The sequence below is a fragment of the Phasianus colchicus genome, chromosome 13, assembly GCF_987193195.1.
Source record: "Phasianus colchicus chromosome 13, bPhaCol1.hap1.1, whole genome shotgun sequence".
NCBI lineage: Eukaryota > Metazoa > Chordata > Aves > Galliformes > Phasianidae > Phasianus > Phasianus colchicus.
The window spans coordinates 3,553,796-3,577,512 of record NC_143448.1 but is presented as its reverse complement, the minus strand read 5'-3'; the positions used below and the strand labels follow the sequence as shown (position 1 = coordinate 3,577,512).

At 38.4% G+C, this 23,717-nt stretch overlaps 1 protein-coding gene across 18 annotated transcripts in view; it reads right to left on the bottom strand.

The window, feature by feature from the left end:
- Positions 1–23,717, bottom strand: part of ESRP2 (epithelial splicing regulatory protein 2) — a 188,320-nt gene that overhangs the window by 32,637 nt on the left and 131,966 nt on the right. For 12 of the 18 annotated variants that reach the window (XM_090149871.1, XM_090149864.1, XM_090149869.1 and 9 more), the window contains 6 exons: positions 23,573–23,711; positions 22,633–22,818; positions 21,618–21,736; positions 11,923–21,292; positions 10,072–10,224; positions 9,050–9,178 (listed from right to left, as the gene is read on the bottom strand). In XM_090149871.1, coding sequence (XP_090005997.1) covers positions 9,050–9,178; positions 10,072–10,206 — 264 coding nt within the window. In that variant the 5' untranslated portion in view covers positions 10,207–10,224; positions 11,923–21,292; positions 21,618–21,736; positions 22,633–22,818; positions 23,573–23,711. Of the gene's footprint in view, positions 1–9,049; positions 9,179–10,071; positions 10,225–10,456; positions 10,575–11,912; positions 21,293–21,617; positions 21,737–22,632; positions 22,819–23,572; positions 23,712–23,717 lie in introns of those variants that run through there. The other 6 variants (XM_090149865.1, XM_090149857.1, XM_090149863.1 and 3 more) reach the window with 6 other exon arrangements.

The following is a 23,717-nucleotide window of genomic DNA, read 5'->3' as shown; positions in this document are numbered from 1 at the left end:
CAACAAGGCCATGCATCAAATATTAAATTTGAGAAAAGGAAAAGTGAAAACAAGCAAAATGATTACCTCTAAGATTTGAGCAGTCCACTTACATTGGGCTTTCCAAGGGATTCAAACCTACCCAGTGCAGAGCAAGAACACGAATGGTGACGTTATTTAAATGCTGCTTAATCTTAGAGAACTGCATTCTCTTTCCCAGGTAGCTTTTTGCTTATGAAACTCTGTGACTGAACAGACTCAATAGGAGCTGTATAGAACATGAAGCAAACCACACAGCTCCTTGTGATCAGTTATTTCTATCCCACGTTTTAGTGGAGCAGTGGGAGATGATTTATATTCTCTTGTATTTCTTTATGTATATCACAGTTGCAGCAGCTTTCTTCTTCTGCCTTAGATATTTACCTGATGTCCTTTAACAATCTTTTCAATAAGCAGAAGTTCATCATGTAATGATTTGTGATGCAAGGAGTAACAGTGGCCACTACACAAAAAATAAACAAACAAGGAAATCCCAAAGCTTTCTCTTTCTTTCAGTCACATTCTTGCAAGTGCAATGCATCTTCCAGCTCTCAAACACATACACCCCCACACCAATCCCATAGTTACTCAAGATATTTGATGTATAATACATCATTTTGTGACTCCCTTCAGCTGCAAAGGACTCCCAAATTAACACGCAACAAAATCTACTTACAAAGAAATTTCCATAACTGTTTTTACATTCCTATTTTCCTGGTTGCACAATACAGCACTGGTTTTGTTTTTGTTTTTTACTTTTTGTGCAATTCACTGCAACAGAATTACTTTTCAGGAACATCATTCCAACTTCATTTGTGCAAACACATTTGATTTCACATACTGCAAACACTTTCACAATTCATTAATACGTTAAAGAATATGTTAAATTTCTCTAAAAATCAGAGAAAACACCACTAATTAACTTTGGATTCAGCTCAGTAAGAATGATAACACAGACAGCTCATGGCCCTGAGACTGAGTAATAGAAGTTTTTTTCTTTTAAGAAAAAGGATACCCAGCTTCACCACAGAAGCCAAGTTTTTTGAAAAAGAGAATAAAAACAGTTCCTTAATCTTGAAATTAAGTTTCCTTCCAGTATTTTAGTATTAACACAATATCCCTTTCTCAGCACATTTTGCCCCTCTCTACCTTGTATGGCACTACAAAGCAAGGTAGCAACGGGAAAGAAAAACTCAAAGTGTTTTTAAACCAAAGTTTGGGAAAAAATGCTGGCTTTTCCTTCTTTTCACAAGTTACAAATGCTCACAAACAGCACATCACAATTTCGATTCCCAATAATTTCCATTGTAATATTTGCCTTACATACCACAAGGTTCACAGCATGTGGATTTAATGAATAAGGGAAAGATCAGTAAAGTAGTTGCTTATAACAAAGCAAAACAGAGGTCACCATATAGAAGTATATTGCAGTGAGTTGTAAACAGTTTAAAGAATACCAACACATTTATCAGAGCAATGCAACAAGGTTTCCAGAGCAAATGTGGCTTCTGATCCAGTATCTACTGAGGATACATACACAAAATTGCCTTTCAAACTATTGATATTTTCCTGTCTTGAAGCGAGCATGTAGCTGGCAGAAACTGATGAGAAAGGTAAACAACAATATGGTATCCTTGCAGTCTTCATGAAAAGCAGCAACTCTTATGGAAAAAATATATATTTCTAGAGCAGTAGAGGGAATAATAGGGAAGAAAAAAGACCACTTACCAAGATCTGTATGAGGACAATGCCAAATCACTAAACTTGCAAAGAGTTTTAAAAGCAGCAAAGTAAGTTAATTGAGACCAATGCAATTAACACATCCATAGGTTTTCAATTCACTGTTCCCTTTTTTTTTTTTTCCTAAAGATTTTTAATTCAGAAAAATCCTCCATTATTCTACTGAATTTCAAATACATACAGAAATCCCACTTCCAGGGAATAAAATTACATGGCATCTGCTTTTACCTCTCTCATTTGAAGTTACTAAAATGGCCCTAGATTAAAACTTGCTTGCTACAGTCAGCATTTCAACATGCAATTTCACATAACATGCCAGACAAAAAGATCCACAACCACTTAAGATTCCATGATGCTTTGTTAATAATCTTAAATGATTTGACATTCCATTTTGCTAATTGTGATCCTGTCAGTTGTAACTATTCCACTTGTACGCAGCACTTCCATTTTAGCCTGCTGATTTTTGCCTTCTGGCTTCTCCAAACAAACAGAGGAACAGAGAGAGGAATCACTCACATTCATAAACTTTAGATGGTAGTAGTTTGCTGAGAAGATGCCACATACACAAATGTGAGGAAAAGACAGTGTTTCCATTTATGTTTCTAACTGAAAGATACAGAAGCTCCAATTTTAACCATAAGAAGCATAAAACAATACAGAGCTAACATTATGTAAACAGTTACTCCTGAACGAATCAAATCACAATCAGCATTTTTATAGCATCGGCCACAACTCTGCTTTGCTAACAACATCAGCTCCTATCAGCATCTGTGTGTCACTCTTAAACCTAAATGTTCAGCAGAGAAGCATTGCAACAGGCTGACAGAGGTGTTGCTCTCATTCGGAAGCACCCAGCTGCACAAGACCTGCTGCATATTAACTGAAGGTGTTTTTGTTTTAATAAGAATTCTGTGCAAACCAACACACTGATGCAAGAACAGCACAGCCCTCCCACAAGCTTTGACAAGGGCCAGATCAAGTGCCAGTGCAGGTTTGCAGAGATTGGAGTATCCACAGAGAATTTTCTAAACTGCTCCACGTTAACGTGTAAGGACTGGTAGAACCACTGCATGTATTTATTATTAAAATAGTAGAATCCAAGTCCTTTATTCTTCCTCTATTATCTTTCTGACAATTTTGAAAGCCCTGAAAACAGTTCATTAAAACATTTGCAAGGACGTCTTCAGTAACTACTTACAGCAAGTTATAAAATAAAGTTCAAGAATTTTGAGGATCACATATTCACCACAATGCTTTCCTTAACAAGCTTCTACCCTGTGCTTTACCATTTTCCAGAGGCTTTTTAAAAGTTGCAAATACAATTTCAAGACAAGTTCCAGTATTTGGTATAACATTATAGCAATGAGGACACTGCAAACTGCTAGCAATACAGCTCTAAACATTGAACAAAATCAGGCACTTCAAGCCATTCTGAGCAGAATTTCTCCACACCTGTAATTGTAATGTTTATTTTCTATACATGCTCACCCATCTCATCCCAGTGAGAGAATTAACATTAATGTTTAACTTCAGTGGAACAAGAGCAGCATCCACTACCACAAGAAGCCAGCTCAGGTCAAATCGTTCACCTCTAATGAGTATTGCCATCTCCCTTCATTTTGAGAGAAGGAAGAAGACAGCCCATCTAACTGGGAATACCACATTTTTATGCTTTCAGAGAGACTAATACACAGCTTTAGACAAATTTCTTTATTTAATCCTCTGGTCATTCTAAAGTTAAAAGCACCTAAACAAAGCAAGGTTTAAATACTCTAGGAATTCAGATAAAAGCTGCAGCCTTCAGATAGGTTAGCTTTTATGGAAAAAAAGAATCTAACAGAGCACAAATGCTGTTAATAACAAATACATCCACATTATATATGCATGCATATTTATGCGTGCATTATAGATATAAAACACAGAGAATGTTTCTTCTATTAACTCTCAATTCTTTAAGAGAGCAGATTTCAGTGCTTTAATGATAACTCAGGGGGAGCTGAGTAGCACTGAGAATTTGTAATAGTAAAAAAATTTTTACCTACACCACTACAGAATTACTAGAGCTCTTTAACAAGAGCTTGCTATCCATTTTCAGTGCTAAACAGAAAAACTCCAAATTGCAGAGGCTGAAGCTACAGGAAGCATTACCACACCCTTACTTCCCCAATATAAAGACTGACAGTATTCCAATATTAGGTGTCAAATCATTTAACTAATGCTCAGCTAAATTTATCAAACAAAACAGGAAGCTATTAGATGCTAACACACAGTAAGAACACCACATAAGACTACAGAGAACATTCTCAGCCATCCTCCAGGAGCAGGGCTTTGTGTCTCACCTGCTCTGACAACCTGAAGGCCACCTTCTGTCTTTCAGGGGGTCTTCATCACTTCCTACTAACACAAAACCAAGGCCACACTAAAAACTGCTTGGCATCCCACCTGCCTTAAAGCATTTCTCTCATTTGACCCACATGCTTGCCACACCTTGGCACTGTGGCTGTCCTCAAACTACCCATCTGCCACACTGCTCAGAAAGAGCCACTCCACAGCTGGTATTCAACTCAGAACTGTGTCCTGCTGCCCCCAAACCTTGTGTACTGTCAGAATGCAGGGGAGAGGTGCATTTGAGAGCCACTAAGTGAGAGATGCCACAAAGTTTTTGTGCAACTGCAGCTTGAGAGCTCAATGTGGGGGCAGAAATACTTTAAGCTGGCATCATCATCAAACAAGTTGGATCATGAAAGCAACCAAAGGGTGTAGTTTCATGAGATGTAAGCTTGGACAGCAAAGCAGCTTAGAAGATCCCACCCTATCTGCTCATTTCAGTGATCCTGATCATAGCACAGCTTCACAAAAAGCTTTACTGTCACAACAAAAGGGATGGCAAATTATGACACGGGGAGAAAGAAGCTGGCTTCACTGCTGAAGCCAAGTCTTGTGAAACTACACCCTAAATATTTGCTGTGGAAAGAACAGCCTGCTCAGTAACACTTGCCAAAGGTTTCCCAAACACCTGCTCCAAAACTTCCAAACTCAGACCCAGCAAATACTCCAATATACAGACTCTAACAAGTGTTACATTGGGCCGATACAGTCACCAAATAATCTCAGACTGGAAGACCAGACACAGTACCAAGTAAAGAAATAAAATTTAGGCTGTTATCAGTTTCAATAAAATGTCTTTGAACACAGAGAAGTATTCATATGCTCCTTAGTTCTTGAGTTAGCTAAACTTAAGGTGGTCAAAAACAAAACAACACGAATTAACCCTCTAATCCAGGAGAACAGACCAGCATTACCACCAATATATATATGAATCTATCTCCTTTTTTTTTGTATCCTGTATTTTTTGGGTTCGTATTTGTTTACTACAGATTGGCAGTCAGCATGCATTTTCAGGCTTCAGACTGGAGAAGGAAGCCTAAGAGGTGCATTAAAAAATATTAAAGAAAAAATCACTTATTCAAAATGAAGGTGTGACAGCTGGAAAGAAGGAGCCAAGAACACTTTCTGCTAGCATTTTGTGAAGAGAAGGCTGCAGAACAAGTTTCTCTTTAAAAAGTTGTAACCGGTTTATCAGGTTAGAGGAATTCAGTGGTTCTTCAACCTCTTCCCCCATTTCTTTCCCAACGCTCACCTAACCAGCTTGTTTCTTGCAGAATTTCTTGATACCTCAGAAAATAAACTGTTCCAGCAGCTCAGGTGAACTATCAATAAGCATTCAAACAGGCTTTAGAGAACTAGTACCTTGTTATCACCTGATGAAGTGACAGTCTCTCACTATTTTTACTTTATGCAAAGTTTAGCGAAGAGGGGCAAAATGAATAGGTTGGTCATTCTATGTTTAAGAACCCAAATCAAATGCATCGCTAACATATTGCACCCAACACAGTGTGATGAAAGATCAGCAAGTCTAGGAGAGTCATGCAGACAAATTCTTCATGCTGAAATGTCACTCCACAAATGAAATTTGGATGCTTTCATCGGGCCCAAAGCAGATCCAGCTCTCATGAGAAACTCTCTTTTCATGTATATCGTTCAAAGTAAGAAGGTAATTACAGCTAAATACTGCAGTCAGATCTTCAAAATTGCTAGCTCTTCTGAGACTGTATCCTTTGTCAGGGTGACATGCAAATAACATCTTGCAAAAGGAAAGTAATATGTCTTAAGGCAAATCATGCTGATTCAGCCAGGTTTTCTGCATGGGAAGGATTAAGAAATCCACAACACTTTCAACTTCGTATTCGATCTTTAACTTAAGAATCCCCATGGCTATAATAAGAGAAGCATTTGAAGATGTCAGCTTTTTTAATGACAGAATCATGGGGATGAGAGAAAGGCGAAGTTCACTCTGGTTTTGCTCCTTTAAAGCAAGCTTCCAACCCTGTGAGGTTTCAGAGAGCAACTTGGAAACGTTTCTTCCCCTAAAGTCTTTGAAACTGGGAAACCATAGGGTTCCAGCAGTTATTCAGTAAACTCTAAGTCACATCCTAAATAAGCCAGCACTATGATTTGAGATCTGACTGAAGTACTGTAGGTAACGTGCTAAGAGGTTTACATCACAGGTTCAAGACAGTTCCAGATACACACTTGAACGTGAGATTTCCTACTTTGTTTAAAAAAAAAAATCCTCACTTTTTTTTTCCTACCCAGTAGCATTCTTCACTTACAACAACACATTTCAGTCAGCAGTTATATGTTCACCATTTGTGGCTCAAAAACAGAGCCAAGTTACAACTTCCACTTTGAACTAAATACATCAAGCAGACTGCTTCCAAGGTGAAACTACTACCCTAATATTTGTACGTTATGAGGATTCCCTCTTCTCCAACCAAAACAGCTACCTAAACCTTGCACATCACCTGCCAGAACATACAGCTGGATCCCACAAATGCACTAGCACGTGTGGAATCAAACATTTGTGAGTCTGGACAAAAACAATATTTAAAACCTTGCAAAACGTATACACATAGTGCAATATAAATGTTGTTTATTTAGGGGGCACTATGATTCAGAATGTCCCTCTGTGAAATTGCACAGCAAAAATATATCGAGGAAAACACCTATTCCAGAATACTGAAGACAAATCCAAGTAACAAGTTGTGTAAGATGCAACACTGCGAGAATATGAAATACAACTGAAATGATGCAACATTTGTGGAAGTGCTTTGCTGGGGAGTACAGACTTAACCACAGACCGTAGGCTATTGGTAGGCTCTATCATTCCTGGAAAGTGAACTAAAAATTAACAGGTCTTCCAGAGACAGTGGAAAAAGTCCAGGCCCACAGACGTTCATCTACTGTTTATCAGTTATGACTTGCTAAATCAGAATCAAAGAGTGGTGGAGGTTGGAAGATATCTCTGAAGTGCAGACAGAAGTTACAATGGCTTTATGCTTGGAGAGTCTCACTTCCCTCTACATGCAGAGGCTGAGAACCCAAGGAAAAAGCCAGAAGCAGGCACTGAAACGTTTATTTGTAAGGCTGAGTGTTCAGGTGAGCAATTTGCAGCTGCATCATCAGATTCTCTACCACAACCCAAGCAGGGTGTGGAAAGCTAATTTCACATACTCTATAACATTATCTCAAATCAAGGTACAAGCTTACTTCCTTTTCCTCCTCCTTTTCAAATAATCACTTCACCTACTTGTGCTTTTGCTAATTAAAATACTTAAACGAGGGCAAAAAAATCTACACGTACCTATAAACACCTAAAACATCCTTAAAATACACAATGCAGTTAAATCATTTAATGGACTTAAAAAAAAAATGCAGAAAAGGATTTTCTGTTAAAAAATACGTAATTCCACCTTTTGCTACAATTGCAGGTGAAAGGATGAACTAATTCTCCACAAACTCCCACAGAGATAGGAAGCACGGAGGGGCAGGGACACAAGCTGAGGTGAAGAGTGTTCTAGGAGACCCAAGACAGAACCAGCTGCATCACAACTGATATGCAACAGTTACCAGCAAAATCACTAGTTGCACAGATATGTCCAACAAAAGGGATAAAACTGTTGTTTTTTAAGAGTCCCCACCACACCTACACGCAAAGCTAGTATTTCCTTTTATTTGCTAACGCAGACCCACCTACACTGCAATTTACAGCAATAAGATACAATCTCTCATAAAGTATTGAGTATAATTAAAGTGTGTCTGTTATAAAGGTAAACAGAGTGTACTAGGCTAAGTTGTTCCAGATGTCTTTAGTGCAAGATCTGGGACAAGACCAAACCTGCAGCTGTGCATTTTCTCAGGAGTTATTTTGAAGCTTAAAAAAAAAATTTTTTTAATCACCTCTTGGTCTTAGAATCCAGCAAAACGTGTAATGGATGGCATTCAGGGCTGATGTCAAGAAATTCTAAGACGCACTGCAGTTACATATTTCTGTTTTTAAAGATACCCACTCCAGAGTGAAATGTTAGCCATTCCATATCAAAGAGAGTTAGGAGTCGGTCTGCCAAGCTATCTCTGTGTCACCAGAACTTACAGCAACACGAACCTGTTCTACTGCCTAAGCAAGTTTCTTGCTGAAACACACCTACAAGTGACTCAGACAAGGTGTGGAAACCCAGTCTTATATGTTCCACAAAAATGCACTATTGTATTTTTCCACTCGAGCACATTTTGTATGTATAAAAGGGAAAGAAAGTAAACTTTCAGGGACTGAGTAAGTACGCAGTATTCATATTAACAGTTTTTAGGTAATTTATGGCCTGTAGAAGTGAAAGGATCACACAAAATCACAGATCAGTGTGATGTAAGTCAGAGTAAAATACAGAAACTGAAGAAACAATCAATCACTAATTAAGCTCATCAGGAAGATTGATATAGAACAAAAAGCTGCCGTTTTATGTAAGAAATTTTTTTAAAAACTCATCCAGTTTTAAGAATAACAATTGAAAGAAGATTCACATTATAGCAATGAACCTGTAGATTAAAACATGCCACCTGCATTTCAAAAGTTTAAGCAGGACTGCTGTTATCATTCTACTTAAAAAAAAAAAAAAGTCGTGGACAAGAGAAATTTGGAACACAAGTGTTCCTATCAAAATAATCAGAAGCCAGAGCTTCTGAGAATCAGCTGGCATTGAACACAACTCTTTCAGAATTCCAGGGCTCCCGATTCATCTGTTTCAGGTCTTGTTTAGGTTAGCTTTATCACAAACAACAACTTGCTAATGACTTCAAAGTGAAAGATAGTTAAAGCATTTCTTTTACCAAATAGTTGGGTGTTGTCCCCAGATTTCACCCTGAAGAGCCCCTGTTCCAAAGAGCAGCATCTCACCTGTTGAAGAACCCGGTCCAGAGGCTCAGCTTTGCCCAGTCCCTCTGGTGTTAAACCACTCACTTCACGACATTGGTCACTTAACTCCAAATTGTCTGCTTTCACCAGGGATTTGTGTAGCGTCCCTACCTAAAAACATTTAAGAAACAAGGGACAAAAGTGAGGAACAAACGAACGAGCTCTTGGTAACAATGCTTTCAGACTGCAGAAAAATCAGAAAGGTGCAGTATCTCTGCCCCGGTAACGATCACAATGAGAAAAAGCATTTGTCGATTTCACAAATCGAAACCTTTCGCCTGGGTTTCTTCCCCTCCCACCCGGGAGAGCCACGCTGTCTGCTCCGGGCACCAGAGCTGGCCTTCATGGCACGCCGCTCACACTCAGGGCTCATTTTAGAGGGAGTTGCTCAACGTAAGGGGAAAATCACCTAGTGTTAAGGCAGCTTCCCAAATCTCTTCACAAAATGGATCGTTTTATCACAGCAAACGCGTTCATTTTGTCAAAGCCCTTTATCTCTAGGGGTTCTTATTCATATAGAGCTTTTTTTTTTTTTTTTTTAGGGGGGGGGACGACTGGAACACGTTCTCAGATTAGCATAAAAATTAAAGGAATTTAAGGTTCTAGTAAGCGTTAGCCAAACGTTGGTTAAAAAGCAACAAAAGCCTCCCGCTGCAGGCCGCCCCGGGCCCGACGGTTACGCCGAGAGCCGCCGGGGCAGCGTGCGCGTCCGAGCCGCAGCCAGCAGCCAGCTTTGTGCGGTAAGGCTGCAGCAGGCGTCCCCGAAGTGGGAACCACCGACGGGTCGGCAAGGACGGGGCGGGGGGCGGTGGGAAGCGGCCTAGCTTTCCTTGAAATCGTTACCTCTTCCCTTCGAACGGGAACAAAACCGACAGGGACGGAAGGGCTTTGTGAAGGAGTAACGCGGTGAGCGGAGGGCCGGGCTGCCCTCCCCGGGGTGCATTTGTGAAATGAACAAACGGCAGCCGCCCGCAACGCGCCCTCGCCGGGTGTCGAAGCCATACCTTCTTGCTGGGGAGATCCACAACTTGCCACACCAAGAGAATTAGTTCCCTCTCATCCGAACCCAGTTTAGCCCCATATGCACCAGCTGTTGCCCCAAACAACACCACCAAAGAGTCACTGTGCGAAGCCGTCATGACCACAGGGGGAAACAACTACAATCAAAAGCAGAGGTCAAAAAAAGAGAAAAAAAAGTAAAAGAAAGACACGCAAACGGACAAAAAAAGGAACAACAAAATCCCGCAAAGGTTCACCCCCTACCTCCAAGTGATCGAAAGGGAAAGGAGAGATGAAGAGTCACGGTATTAAGAGGAGAGAAAGAGCTGTTCAGAAGTCAGGTCTTCGGAGACCAAAAAAAAGGAAAACGGAGAAAACTCGCATCTCTACCTGTTCCCGGTGATCTCCTTCTTCCCGGGGCCGATTGGGAGGTGAAATTAGCAAGCTGTGGGTTTCTTTCCCTCTGACATCATGGCAGAAGCCCAGCCTGAGCCTGTTTTTTTTTTTTTTTTTTTTTTTTTTTTTTAACCCCCCCCTTCGCCTCTCCTGAGTTACCTGCCCTCGGTGCGGCTCATGTGACTCTAGTCAATCTCCCAGAGGGACAAGGCCATTGGGTCTTTGGGAAAGGTGTAGGAGGGACAGAGGGAGAATCAACGCCTGGCTGATCTGGCCTGATTGGTTTTTGAGGGAGATCAGAGGAAAACTCCCTTCTGCGGTGCTGCCTGCAGGAAGTGTCTCTACCTGCTTTCAGTTCTGTGCGATCCCGGCGAGCACGCCCGGGGGCTTCGGTGGGGGCCGAGCGCTTCCCCCGGCCCTCTCCTCCTCCTCTTTTTCTGATTTTCAAATCTGAAAAGTATGCACGTGTACTTCCTAAAGCACCACGCGTGTCTTAGCTTTGAAATCCTCAAAACGAAAAAATCGTCACCTGCTTCTAATTAATTGCACTCGCGGACGTTGCTGTGTCCGAATTGAGCTATCAGTGCCAGGCTTCACTTGTAACAAAAGGTGCGATTTAGCACAGGGTTTCGTTAGTGCATATCGCTGGCAGAAAGCACATTGCATTTTAGGCCCTGTCCTGTATGAGGCTTCAAAGCTGAATCCTATTGGTTTTGAGAAAGTGTATCTAGGATGATACACAAAACAGAAAGTCCTGTGCAGACAATGGCTGGATAAAGGGCTATTTCCTTGGCATTAATTACAGTTCAAGATGAGCAGTTTTTCCTCTATAGCTCTTTTCTGTTTCACAGGTGAGACTCTGCAATGGTAAAACACCATCTGGTTTAGCTACCATAGAAATGCTGCTCTAGGCATTTCTGCTGGGTGGCAGCAGTAGGAGAATCTGTAATGTTAGGGACCATAAACATTTTTAGAGACACTGTCAAACAGAAATAACCAAAAAGCCCCTAAAATGCTCTGATTATGCTACTGATTTTACTATTACCAGCACTAATGAATTTTTAGAGGACAAATATTGCAAGCTATACATTTTTTTATTTATTTGTTTAAATAGATTTTTAGTCTGTAATTCAATATCAGTGTTGGGTTGAAATATACTTCTTGGTGAACAAAGAACAGTGCTGCTGCTAAACCACTCCTAACACAGGGAAAATGCAGAGCTGGACATTTAACTATCCAATGGATTTAAATATTAACATCTCATTTTCTTCCCTTCTTTTAATATATTAGTTTTATAACTGGTTAGTTTCTTATGCTGCTTTAAAGTCTTATGTAGTTATGGACCCAGCTTGGCAGACACCAACTCACATGCTAAAAGCATCACTATTTACATTTATTTTAGTGAAAGTAAACTGCAGTACAAGGATACCATCTTAGAATTCAAACTTACAAGTATTTACCTGGTGGAGACCACGAGGAGAACTTCACAGCACACAGGTGCAGCTCAGTGAACTTTATTTACAAGGTAGCTGTTAAATGCCTCTCAGCTGTTGTCTCTGCTGCTCACGTGCAGCTGAAAAGCAGTCCTGATGATATATCATTGCTGTAAGAGGGGCACGTTCCCAAAGACATGGAGGTGAAAACTTTAATCTGTAACATACTTAGACTTACATAATAAGAATATATTCAGCAGTGTATTTTCTGGCACTGCTGAATTCACACAACAGCTATATTTTCCTCCATCAGTGCCTGTCTAGAAGAGCCCATTTATACTCCTCCTGGTTGGATATACTGGTAATGAAGCAGCTTAACAGCCCGTTACTTGTGTGTGGGATGATTCTTATCCCTTTATAAGAACTATAAAAATACTTTCATTTCAAGTGTTCTTATCCCAACCTATTGCTCCCATTCCAAATGCAGGTATACCACAGAGGTGTCTGGGGGAAGGTAGCATCTGTACATATGAATGAAAACATGGATTTTAGCTGTTCACAGAAAAAAAAAAGTGCTGCATTTAGCCACAAGTCTGGCACAATTTAGCTACCTTTATGAGGGTGCCATTTCAAAGCCTTAACATGTAACTACTTCATACAAAATGATAATTATTGGATTTGTATGGAAGACTATACACTTCATACATTCTTAGACAGCTTGACATTTATGCTTACAGGCATCCGTGAACTGGCATAAAGAATGCCAGCATCTCTGCATCTGTCTTGTAGGATCTAACATGAAAAAAAAAAAAAAAAAAGAATATAAAAAATGAATTTACTTGAGCAACATGTCATGTTAAGGAAACCCTATTCACACCAATGCCAAAAACCTTGATACATTTGCAAGTTTGGCAATTGTCTTCCCGTTCTTCTCTACACATAGCTCAGCCACATCATTGATTTAAAAAATGCAGAGGAATGACATCACATGTCTTCAGAGAACAGCAACAGGATCCACTTCCTGAAAACCATGTGGTATAAGCACTGTACACTGAGCATGCAAAGTTAATTTGTAACTGAGATCCTGTTGAAATAAAGAGTTTATGGCTCACCTTTAGCTTTAATCCTGGCAGTCATGTTTATAGACGTTCTTGTTTGTAGGCTCCATACAAGGATAATGTCTTGGATGGAGAATAAAAGTTTTAAAGATAAAGATTCATTGTTATCCAAGTTTAGCATTGTAGGGTTTTTTTTTTTTTCATTTTTTTTTATAATAAAGCAAAACTGGAAAATAAAACTGTCTTAGATTACATGAGAAAATTGAAGAAGCTCATTTAATACATTGTGCTTGAAATGGATAAATCTGCAACAATTTCATTCTTACTACTCTTACATTCTCCTCCCTCAGTTCCATAAATAGAAACAATTCAAAACAAAAACAAGGCTCTCTTTTACTACAATATTATTAAAAACACCACTGACTGAATGTTCTGACCACAGAAGTCTTTTTGAGATAGCCAAATAAAAAGAGGATGAAACTTAGAGACATGAGATAAGGAGTGATATCCTTGCTACATTCAGATCTGCAGCAAAACTTAGGTTATCTGAATTTCAGAGTAGCTAAAAGTCAGTCCTCTGTTCCAAACCTGTATATCAAAAAGTTATTTGTCTTCCTTCCTTCCTTGCTTCCTTCCTTCCTTCCTTCCTTCCTTCCTTCCTTCCTTCCTTCCTTCCATCCATCCATCCATCCATCCATCCATCCATCCATCCATCAGTTAAAAGGAAGACAATGATTATGAATCTTGTAAAATAGCTTGAAATGCCTTGAGAAATGCATATTAACTATGAAGTCAGGCCTAACTTCAAAATTGGTCATGCTGAGACTGTGGACAAAATGACCTCCAAAGGTCTCTTCTAGACATCATTTTGTTACTGAGAAACCAAGAAGCTAAGTTAAATACGTATGGACCCTTGTTTATTTGCACAACAGTAACAGAATTTTTTCTGTGTGCCTCAGCCTCTCCGAAATGAATTGACAGGGGAAATGTCATCTATAAGCAAACATGAAAAGACATTTAGGAGCCATTCAATTCTTAACTCTTAGATTTTAAGCAACTGTGGCAACATTTTCTGAAGGAGGAGCTTACTGTAATTCTTGAAACATAAACCTGTATGTTAACAATTTTTTGGCATCCTTTCTTTAACAGCAAATGAGTGGGAAAGGGCATGGGAAGAACTGCTTTGCAGTGTTCTTTGATTGCTGTCCAGATGTTTTGAGAGATCTGTTTTTTTGGTCTGCCAGGTAGGTCTGTAATGATTATAAATGTAGTGTAGAGGCCTCAAAATAATTCCCATTGGGATAATCATAAAAGCTTGGTAATATGCAAAAATATGTCAGGAAGGTGGTTTCTGATGGATTGGTACCCTGCAGATATTAGCCTCACCAAGCCATACTGAAAGCACTCACTTACAATCCTGCACCAGCTGGAATTTAATTTCTTTTTGATTCAATCTAAAATGTAAAACTGATGACAAGGCTACATAAATAAAAATGAAATTGCTTTCTCTATCATTTTATGTAGTTTCTCTCCTTTATGGGCTGACAATCAATCCGGTGTCCCAATCCTACAAAAGTTGTATTCATACTCAGCTCCCACATAATTCCAATGAACTGTATATTGTTTAGTTGAGTTTCTGCAGATTACAGGCTTTGGAAGATTGAAGTTCTGTTTTTCTATGAAATTTATGGATGGACCAAATGTACACGCATGGTACTGTCCTTCACTAATATTATCATAAACTTATACTAAGGTTACCAGTTTAAACAATTACACAGTAAATTTAGATTTTTGTCTCATTAGAAATCATGTTTCTCTTCAAATAAATCTTAAAACAGTTTTCTGGAATTAGAATCATTGAAATATTAGCAGGTAGGGATCTCTGGAAGTCCTCCTGTCCAACACTGCGGTCAGAGCTGGACTATGCCAACACAGATTGAACCACCAGTGCTTTGTCTAGGTGAGTCCTGAAAACCTCCAAGGACAATGATTCCAAACCTCCAGGAATAACCTGCTCCAACACTGCAACTATGTTGCTGATGAGAAACTTTTTCCTACTGGCCAATCTGATCTTTCAAATAATTCACTGAAACTAGTTGAGACAGGATCTTTAAGCTGTGGTAAATCAGACAAGCCATGTGATAGGACTTCTGTTACCTAATGAGATGAATATGCAAGTACTTCCTGAACCTTTCAATCTGCCTTGTGACTGAAAAAATCACTTTCTGTAAAGCTTTATTTCCCCTAAAATCTGCCCAAATAAATTCTCATTGCAATCAGTAACATTTTTGATAGTCTCAGGTACAACATGAAAACGAAAAATTCAACAGAAATTATTATTTCTTAGGCAAATTAATATTTTGTCTTAGATCAAGACACATACTGATAATACATCTGTATTTGGCCACTGAAAGTATGTTGCACTTTACATATCTGTCAGTGCAAACAGCAGTAAAAAAAAAAAAGAAAAGGCTTTACGTAAGTTGTTACTTCTGCTATAATGCAAAAAAACCACCACCACCTTCCTTGCCACCAACACCACCACCACAATTCAGTGAAGAGAAGCACATATATTGATAACTCAAACTGCAATAGCTAAAAGCCAAATTATTGACTTTCATTCACTTCGACACCTTCACACTGTGGGTAGAGAAAGTTCTCAAATTCACTGAAACATGTAATCAGCCAAAGCTACCTGAAACATGGATTTTCAACTCCAAATAAAATACAATTCGACAACATACGAAATGTAAATGTTACCATCCACATCAGAAGATCATGCTATACACTACTCTCACATACTGAGAGTTGACAATCAATTCTGCAAGATAGCAGTGATGAAAGAATTCATCAGCAAGTGAATACAAAAGACTGTATACTGGAAGTTCAAATGGCTCAGTGAAAAACAACAGACCAAATTGCACAACTAATGATGACTTCATACAAGTTACACTTTCTCAGGCTTTACTGACAACTTGATACTGGCCTCATGAGAGTATCTTGGCAGAGAACAGTAATGTGTATAGCTTTGGCTTTTTATTTAATTGTACCACAAGCCCTCAGTTGACTTAAAACACCGATAAAAATGAGGGTGTGTTCCTATAATGTTTCATTCCCATTCGACTCAGCTGCTCTAATATTTGTTTCTTCATTATAATTTAATTAAACTTATTCCACATGAAGATATGCTAATGCACATCTTTTTCTCACCAAAGAATAAACAGAAGTAAAACATAAATGCAAAACTTAAGCAAAACTTAGACAGCTGTTGAAGCACTTAGGCTTTAAGGATAATTCATTGATGAATTTTGTATAATATGCTGATGAATACAAGTATGTACATCCAAATGAGACACCATAGGCCACCCATCATCCAGTGGTTTCTTGATCTTTCATCTTCATTAGGATTATTTTCTTCCAATCAACTTCATTACCAATTACTACATGTTCAGGGAGTGACACAAGGATTTCAAACATGCTCTGCATCCTATCACATCCATTCTCAAGAATGAAACAATCTTTTCCAGAATCTTTCACAACTTTTCTATTTTGATTTTGACTGTCTTGTATTGAAAGTATATGGCCTTAGTCTTGTCTGACTAGTTATTAACAGACTGGCAGAATTAATATGCCATTTTACTTCTACTCTATCATTTAAAACTAAGTAAGACAACTACAGTTCGGGCAGGTATCCCATTTTCTTCTACAGTACCTCTAGATGCAACTGCTTGCATGGAAGACCCTAGTTAATACTGAATTGAATTGTATTATATATTTATGTAGATACAGTCATCAGATTCTCACTCAAATAAATGTCATTGCTTCTATTTAACAAATCATCTGTTCATTTTAACTTCTGAGTATGGATAAGCAAATACCATTGTTTCTTTGCCTTGATCACAAAATTTATTGTGCTGTGAAACAAATGATGGAAGTAAGATAGCAGTGTCCTTAGTAATATATCTAGTTGACATTAGAGTGATGTGAATTTCTGAGAAGAAACATTGTCAATTACACATATTGCAGTATGTAAATGTATTCAAGAATATATAGATACATACCATGCACACATACTAATATGTTTGTACTAAACACACGTACTAAACATGTTCTTCCCTTTGGTGTACTGTAGAAATTTTTAATTTAAGATGCCATCTGATGCAAGTCAGTCCATTTTATCACTTAATAAGCACAGAATTGCTTTATAAGCACAGATAATAAGTAAGCACATGGCATGCAGATGGAATGAGTTCTGCCCTTTCTCTTCCCAATTTGCTGGAGTTGTGATAAAATGCTCTGACAGAGCTGTTTTATAAGTGCCAATACTACCACACCTCCTTTCCACTGCCCTCTGTTAATGTGGCACACCCTTGTTTGACAGGAAATATCACCTTGTGTTCAGTCTTTCTTTGGTTTTCTCAAGTAACTATTTCAAGTGCAGTGTGACACAGTTACAATACATTAAGATTGTCTTTTTTACCCATAATTGTATGGTGGTAATGAAAAGGGAAAGACTCCTAGGGCACACAGAAGAGAAAATTGCCTGGCATAACCTGGGTGTGGCTATGCAGTGAGTAGAGTCAACATACTGATAATGCTCTAGGTGAAGTAGATGTCTGGGACATAACTTGGACTTAACATCATTCAGCTGCTGCTGCTAACACTGTGGGTAAAGCAGTTGCCTGGGACATTGACTTATGTTGACTTGCCATCATTCAACTGTTGGTTCCCACTGTCCAGTGATTTGCTTTATGTGGATGGGGAGACATACAAGGCCAACCTCCACGTCCACAGTTTACGGGCTGGTTTTGGTCTCTCTCCTCTTTTTTTTTTTTTTTAAAGATAGGTTAAATTGTTACATGCACTATAAAAAAACATACCTGCAATAAAGTAGTAGAAACAGGAGCTGGCTGGCCTGCCATAATATGTGACAAATTGTGCCCTAAAGCTGTGGGTTTTGTCATAAAAGATATTTGATATAAATACCAGTTTCAGGCATACCTTGTTCATCCAGCCTCATTTATTCATTCTAATCCTGCCTTTGCTGTCCTCTCTGATCTTTCGGATCTACTATTTGTGGGGCTGCACCCTGAATTGGCTTTGAAATACTGATCCTGATTTAGAAAGCTAGATACAATTCATTTAAAACTGGTTTTAACTGTTCTGTTCTGTTTGGAACACCACACAAACTCAGTTTGGATGCATATTCTGTAAGATGAATCCATTCCCCCATTTGGTTCAGAGGTTGGTCCCACACATAGTTATCCAATGGCAAAAAGAAGTGACTCTGTTGGGAATAGGAAAATATAGAGGGTACTAATGTATTAGAGTATCGTGAATCCACGGCCTTAAGGCACATGAAGTGTTTGTGTGGCCAGTAACTACTGAACACCTGCAGCTGTCACTAAAGGCAGACAGATTGGCTATCACTGTAACAGATGAGCCATGTTGGGTAGTACTTTACACCTACTTCGCACAGACATAAACTGTAAGACTCTGAAGACCAGATCTGGTCTCTTCAGATCTTTGGATTACTTTCTATGTGGGTAGGAATCCACGTCTGATGATGTATCTACAGTAGGAAGAAGCATGTTTTTGTGGTGTAGAATTTTGTCGAAGGCAATTCCATCTTTAAATTCTTGCCAGCAGATGAAAGTACTAGCAACCTGACTCACCTGAAAAATTGAAGCTTATGCTATTCATCTTTATTCCCTTGGAAGACAAACATGACAAAGTGCGCAGATTCTGTTTAGTATTAAGTGTTCTGCTCTGTACCTCTCACTTTCAGATGAGCCATTCTGTATAGGATGAGATTTTTAGTAAATGATACAAGGCTTTTCCATTAGGCACGTTTTTGCAACTATATAAATTTAACCTCTTTTTCCCATACCTTGCAAAAAATAAATAAATAAATAAATAAATTAAAAACATTCCTTTGCATTAGCACTGAAAGTACTGAAAGACATAATGCATCCAACCCCTGTGAAGCTGCTGGATGCAGGGAAACAAGGTGCAGCTAAACCACCTACAATCAAAGATTTTATGCTTTAATCAAAGAGACAGTTTGCATTCTCAGCTTTTGATTTCCACAAAGCTTGTTTGTTTTACTTAAGGCTAGTTTACTACACCTGTGTTACCATGGAATTGCTAGGGAGCTAAGCCACACCTTTATGAACATACTTAGCACTTCCTGCACAGAATAGCCTTAAAAGCAGTCTCCTATATACCAAAGAGATAATAGGAAGAAAAAGAGCACGACTACATCTTAAGATCTTGGCTAGCTGGCACAACCATTGCATGTCACCTGTGTGGTCTCATAAAATAGTTCATGTAAGATTTTTGGGCAGTGTTTACTGAGAGATGTACTTTTTCAAATAAATTTATACCTATGATATTGTTAATATGTTTCCTACCCTTTCATCATCTGAATCCAGCTCTTCCACTGGTGACTGCTTTGTGACTGGAAGAAAACAAATGGTGGGTTCCTCTCAAATCCTTCTGGGGTAATACATATTCTATACTACAGTAATGGTAGACTGACAGGATGAGGGTTCCAACAGACAGGATGAGGGTTCATTATATGTAAACAATCCTCCTTCTCTCAGTGCTTTGTGGCAGTGTGGTATTACTGCTAGTTTACTTACATCTTCCTTTTCCTGGTTCACCTGCAATTTGAATTATATCAAAATATGTGTCAGTTTTGACTGATGCTTAGTATTTATATGAAGCTAAGGACTCTTTATTACATAGTAAAGACATAATTTTTAAAATACATATTCGGTACTATAAAAATCAAAGCACAAAACTTTCTGCTGAAACTTATACTGCCTAAAGTTGCCTAAAGCACACTGAACATTCATATTAGAAACCTCTCCATACTGATGAGTCATTCCAGTTGTTTCGCAGATTCTTCCTTTAACCTTCCCTCTGACTGAGGATATAAAACTATCTTTCATTTTATTGACACTGCGTACTGCAAATAGGCCAGCAGTAGAGCCTGTGTAACAGTAAAGAAAAAAGAAAATTTCATATAAAAGACTGGGACTTCAGATTATTATTTCTTAGAGTTGTGGTAACATGCTACAGATGACAGTACCTGTGAATGCTTGGGTGGATGGTAATGATGACTTACACGGTAGTTACTAGCACAGCAGCAAGGTAGAATACATGAAAGCAATTGTATTCTGTAGGAACATGATCACTATCATCCAATTCATGGGCAAAAAAGTATTTCAAAATCACAAGGGTAAAGGAAACTACAGAAAATCAACAGCATTATCATGCAAAATTCCTTCATAATTTGTTAAACAGGAAAATATTTACAGACAACACCAGAAAATTAAAAACATTACACAGTTACTATGATTATCCTCTTGCTATTATTAGGATTAAACCTGCAGTATACATTACCATGATACAGGCTCAAATGTAATAGGAAAAGATTCATACTTGGAGTTACAATTTGGTTCCACAGGCCTAAAAGCAGTATAGATATACTGTGCATCTTGAAATTTTAATTGCTTCAAAGCAACATTATTCTCTACTCCCATACAGTCACAATGTACTACTAAGAAGTGGCAAAGAAGAGGTTGTGAACATACATACACTGAAACAAGACAAGTGAATATCAAGTAACAGCCAGTTTAATTTATTTGTGCAGTTTATCTGTAGCAGCAACCAAAGCCCCAGTATGCAAACAGCCCAGGCAATTGGGGGTGGAGGTATGTAGTCTACAGCCCTGCAAAAAGTCATATGAAGCAATACTCTTTTATTAGCAGTCTTTCTCAAGACTGGGATGAAAGGGATTTACAAATCACTGTATCACAGTCATGGAGCAATTTCTTCATTGTTGTATGGTCAATATGCTGCATAAGGCAGAAAAGTGGTTTTTTTGTGTGTTCTCAAGTAGAATAGAAAACATCCCTTTCTTAGTAGAATCTTAATGGACTTGCGAAACAGATTAAGCAGGCAGGATTATATAGACTACAAAAAAGTTAAATCTGTTTCAGGAAAAAGGTTAATTAAGGCAACAGTTCTATAAGTCAGGCCCACGGGTTTCTAATTCTTGGCAACAAATGTTCATTGTCATGTGCTGTTATTAAATACCAGATTTACTTTCCATTGTTCATTTCTTTCCACAGTGCAATCAAGGCTAGATTAGAAGCTTGTCACATCCCAACAGCGCCATTTGCTTAGCTTTGGGCATGATGCTTATGCAAAGGATGTTTAGGAAAATGTTCTCAAACTTACAAAAACCTTAAAGCTGTGTCCCTGAGTGAGACAGTGAATTTTAAGAGTGTGCTTTTTATGTGCAGCTTAGGAATCTGTATCTTCTAGAGCTAAAAGAGAAAGAAAAAAAAAAAAAAGACATACAAAGCTAACTTCAATTTCAAACATTTCAACATCAACCTTGAATTCTGGAGAAGGAAATATATAAAAGTTCAATTTTCTAATCTATTCCCTAGAGCAAAATACATTATTTCAATAACATAATGTTAACATTTACATTGCAAGCTGACCAAAGGCATAGAATCATAGAATCATAGGTTAGAAAAGACCTCTAAGATCATCAAGTGCAACCATCAACCCATCGCTATCATGCCCATACTACTATAATGCTCATACACATGGAGCTTTGCTTAAATATTCTTTTTCATTCCTTACCTTTGTGCTCCCTCAGAGTCTGAGGGAAAGGCAAACACATGATCTGTCCCCTTTTAGCTTTTCTGGCTTCCTAAAAATCTTCCTTTGGTTATATTTTTTCTATACTTTCTCTCAAGCACCTGAAAACGCAGAATATAAACTCAGCATACAGCAACACAATGATTACAAGTCTGTATATACCACAGTTTCCCACAGTAATAGTGAAAATAAAATGACAAGTATAAATTGAATACATATTTAATACACTGCTTAGGACACACAGTACAACCTGTCTCTCTCCTCCAATGAAGGAAAGTGACACTCTGTGAAACAATGTCTTAGGAGAATGAAATTCACACCTGCTACAGTGCCATTACGCATTTAATACTTACATTTTGATTTGAACATGACTTTTCTACCAGCAGTATACGTAGGAGTGTTCTTAGTTATGGTTTTTTTCCCCCCCATAATGTTTGCCTAGGAAACAAACACTCCTTCCATTCAGAATGCCCCTTCAGGAAATCTTTCCTCCTTTCCTATCAGCAGTACCATTACAGAATATTCAAGAACTGTTTAAGTTACATTACATTACATTGATTAGACCTAAATAGTACTATGTAGAATGGGTATATATATTTTCATTATCTTCCTTTTTCTATCATTTCTACTCCCCATTTGTGCATACATGCATACATGCCCAGCACTGTCACAGTCACAGTCAAGATGCCCCACTTTGCTATCCTTGATACAACAGCAGGGTGAATAGAAGAATTCCCTGTGAGGATCTGGGAGCTCAAGATGTCTGCTCCTACTAGTAAAGAGCCTGAATTGTATTTCAGTGACAACTGAAGAGGCGTTTGTCTCTGTCTCCTTTGGAGTGGGATGGAGATATGTTTCATTTAATTAGAAAAGTACAAAAGAATTCTATGGCAGGTTTTAGTTCAAAGCAGGATCATGACTGAATTTTTCCGAGGTTGTGCACAGATCCCAGATGTGATGCATTTCACACTCCTAAAAAAGACCTAAAATTTCTTACCATTGAACCAGTTTCTCAAGAAGTTTGAGTGATGTGACTGATGTCAGCTGTGATGGCAGCATTCTGCACATAGCTATTCTGATGTATTGGGGTTCATCTACTGCTTCCTGCTAAGCAAACTCAGTAGAAGTTGGCAGATAAAAGACTCCATTGTTTCACAATCTTCAGTAATGCAAGGGTGAATTTCTGTTGAAATGTAAAGCAACAAAGGATTCCATTATTTTTAAATACATTAGCTATATTATAGTTATTGGACACTGGATCCATCTGAGAATGGATCAGGAGAATTGCTCCTGCTGTACAGAATGCATTTTATTTTGCCACGGTAGGACATGCAATGAACACAGATATGAGGGTTATTCATAATACTTGAATTTCATTTGGAAGAATTCAAAATGGTATTTCCTTTGCCCTTTGCTAAGGAGCAGAATTATGCTAATGGAACTGTCTTTTAACCTCTACATGACTATATATTGGCTTAGGCAGAGCTATGCTCTAAAAAGCTGAAATTAGTGAATGAGACCTTTAAGGGGGCATAATATCATGATGCATTTGTGTTTCACCATGAAAATATGAACATCTTAAAAGAAATGCACTGGAAGATGGTGGTGGCATCGTACCTACAGCAGTGCTCTGCAGTTACTGTCTCACATTTCAATCAAATGGTAGGTGCTGTCATCTGAACCAATACCTAATTATGGAATTCCTCCTCCTATGGTCTCCTATTTAATTACGAATTTATTTAATTTGTATGAAATAGAAAAATGAAACACTAAGCTGTACCTAGCCTACTTCTGCTGTTGGCCATTGGGCTAATCATACCCTATTCAGATTAGCAAAGTCAGCCTTCAACGACTAACAATATGAAAATATTCTTGGTTTTGTTGGTTTTACAAAGCATAATGGAAGAAATCTCTGCTCAACAGTTGCACATCCTTACCTTTCTGTTTCTCCTGCTTTGTTCAACTTAATTCTAATAATTCTCCTTAATATCTTGGGAATGATTAGACATTTGTATGTTCTCTGGATTTATTTACTTTTTTTACTCTGAAGATGTGTTTCAAAATAAGTAGTTGTACCTAAAA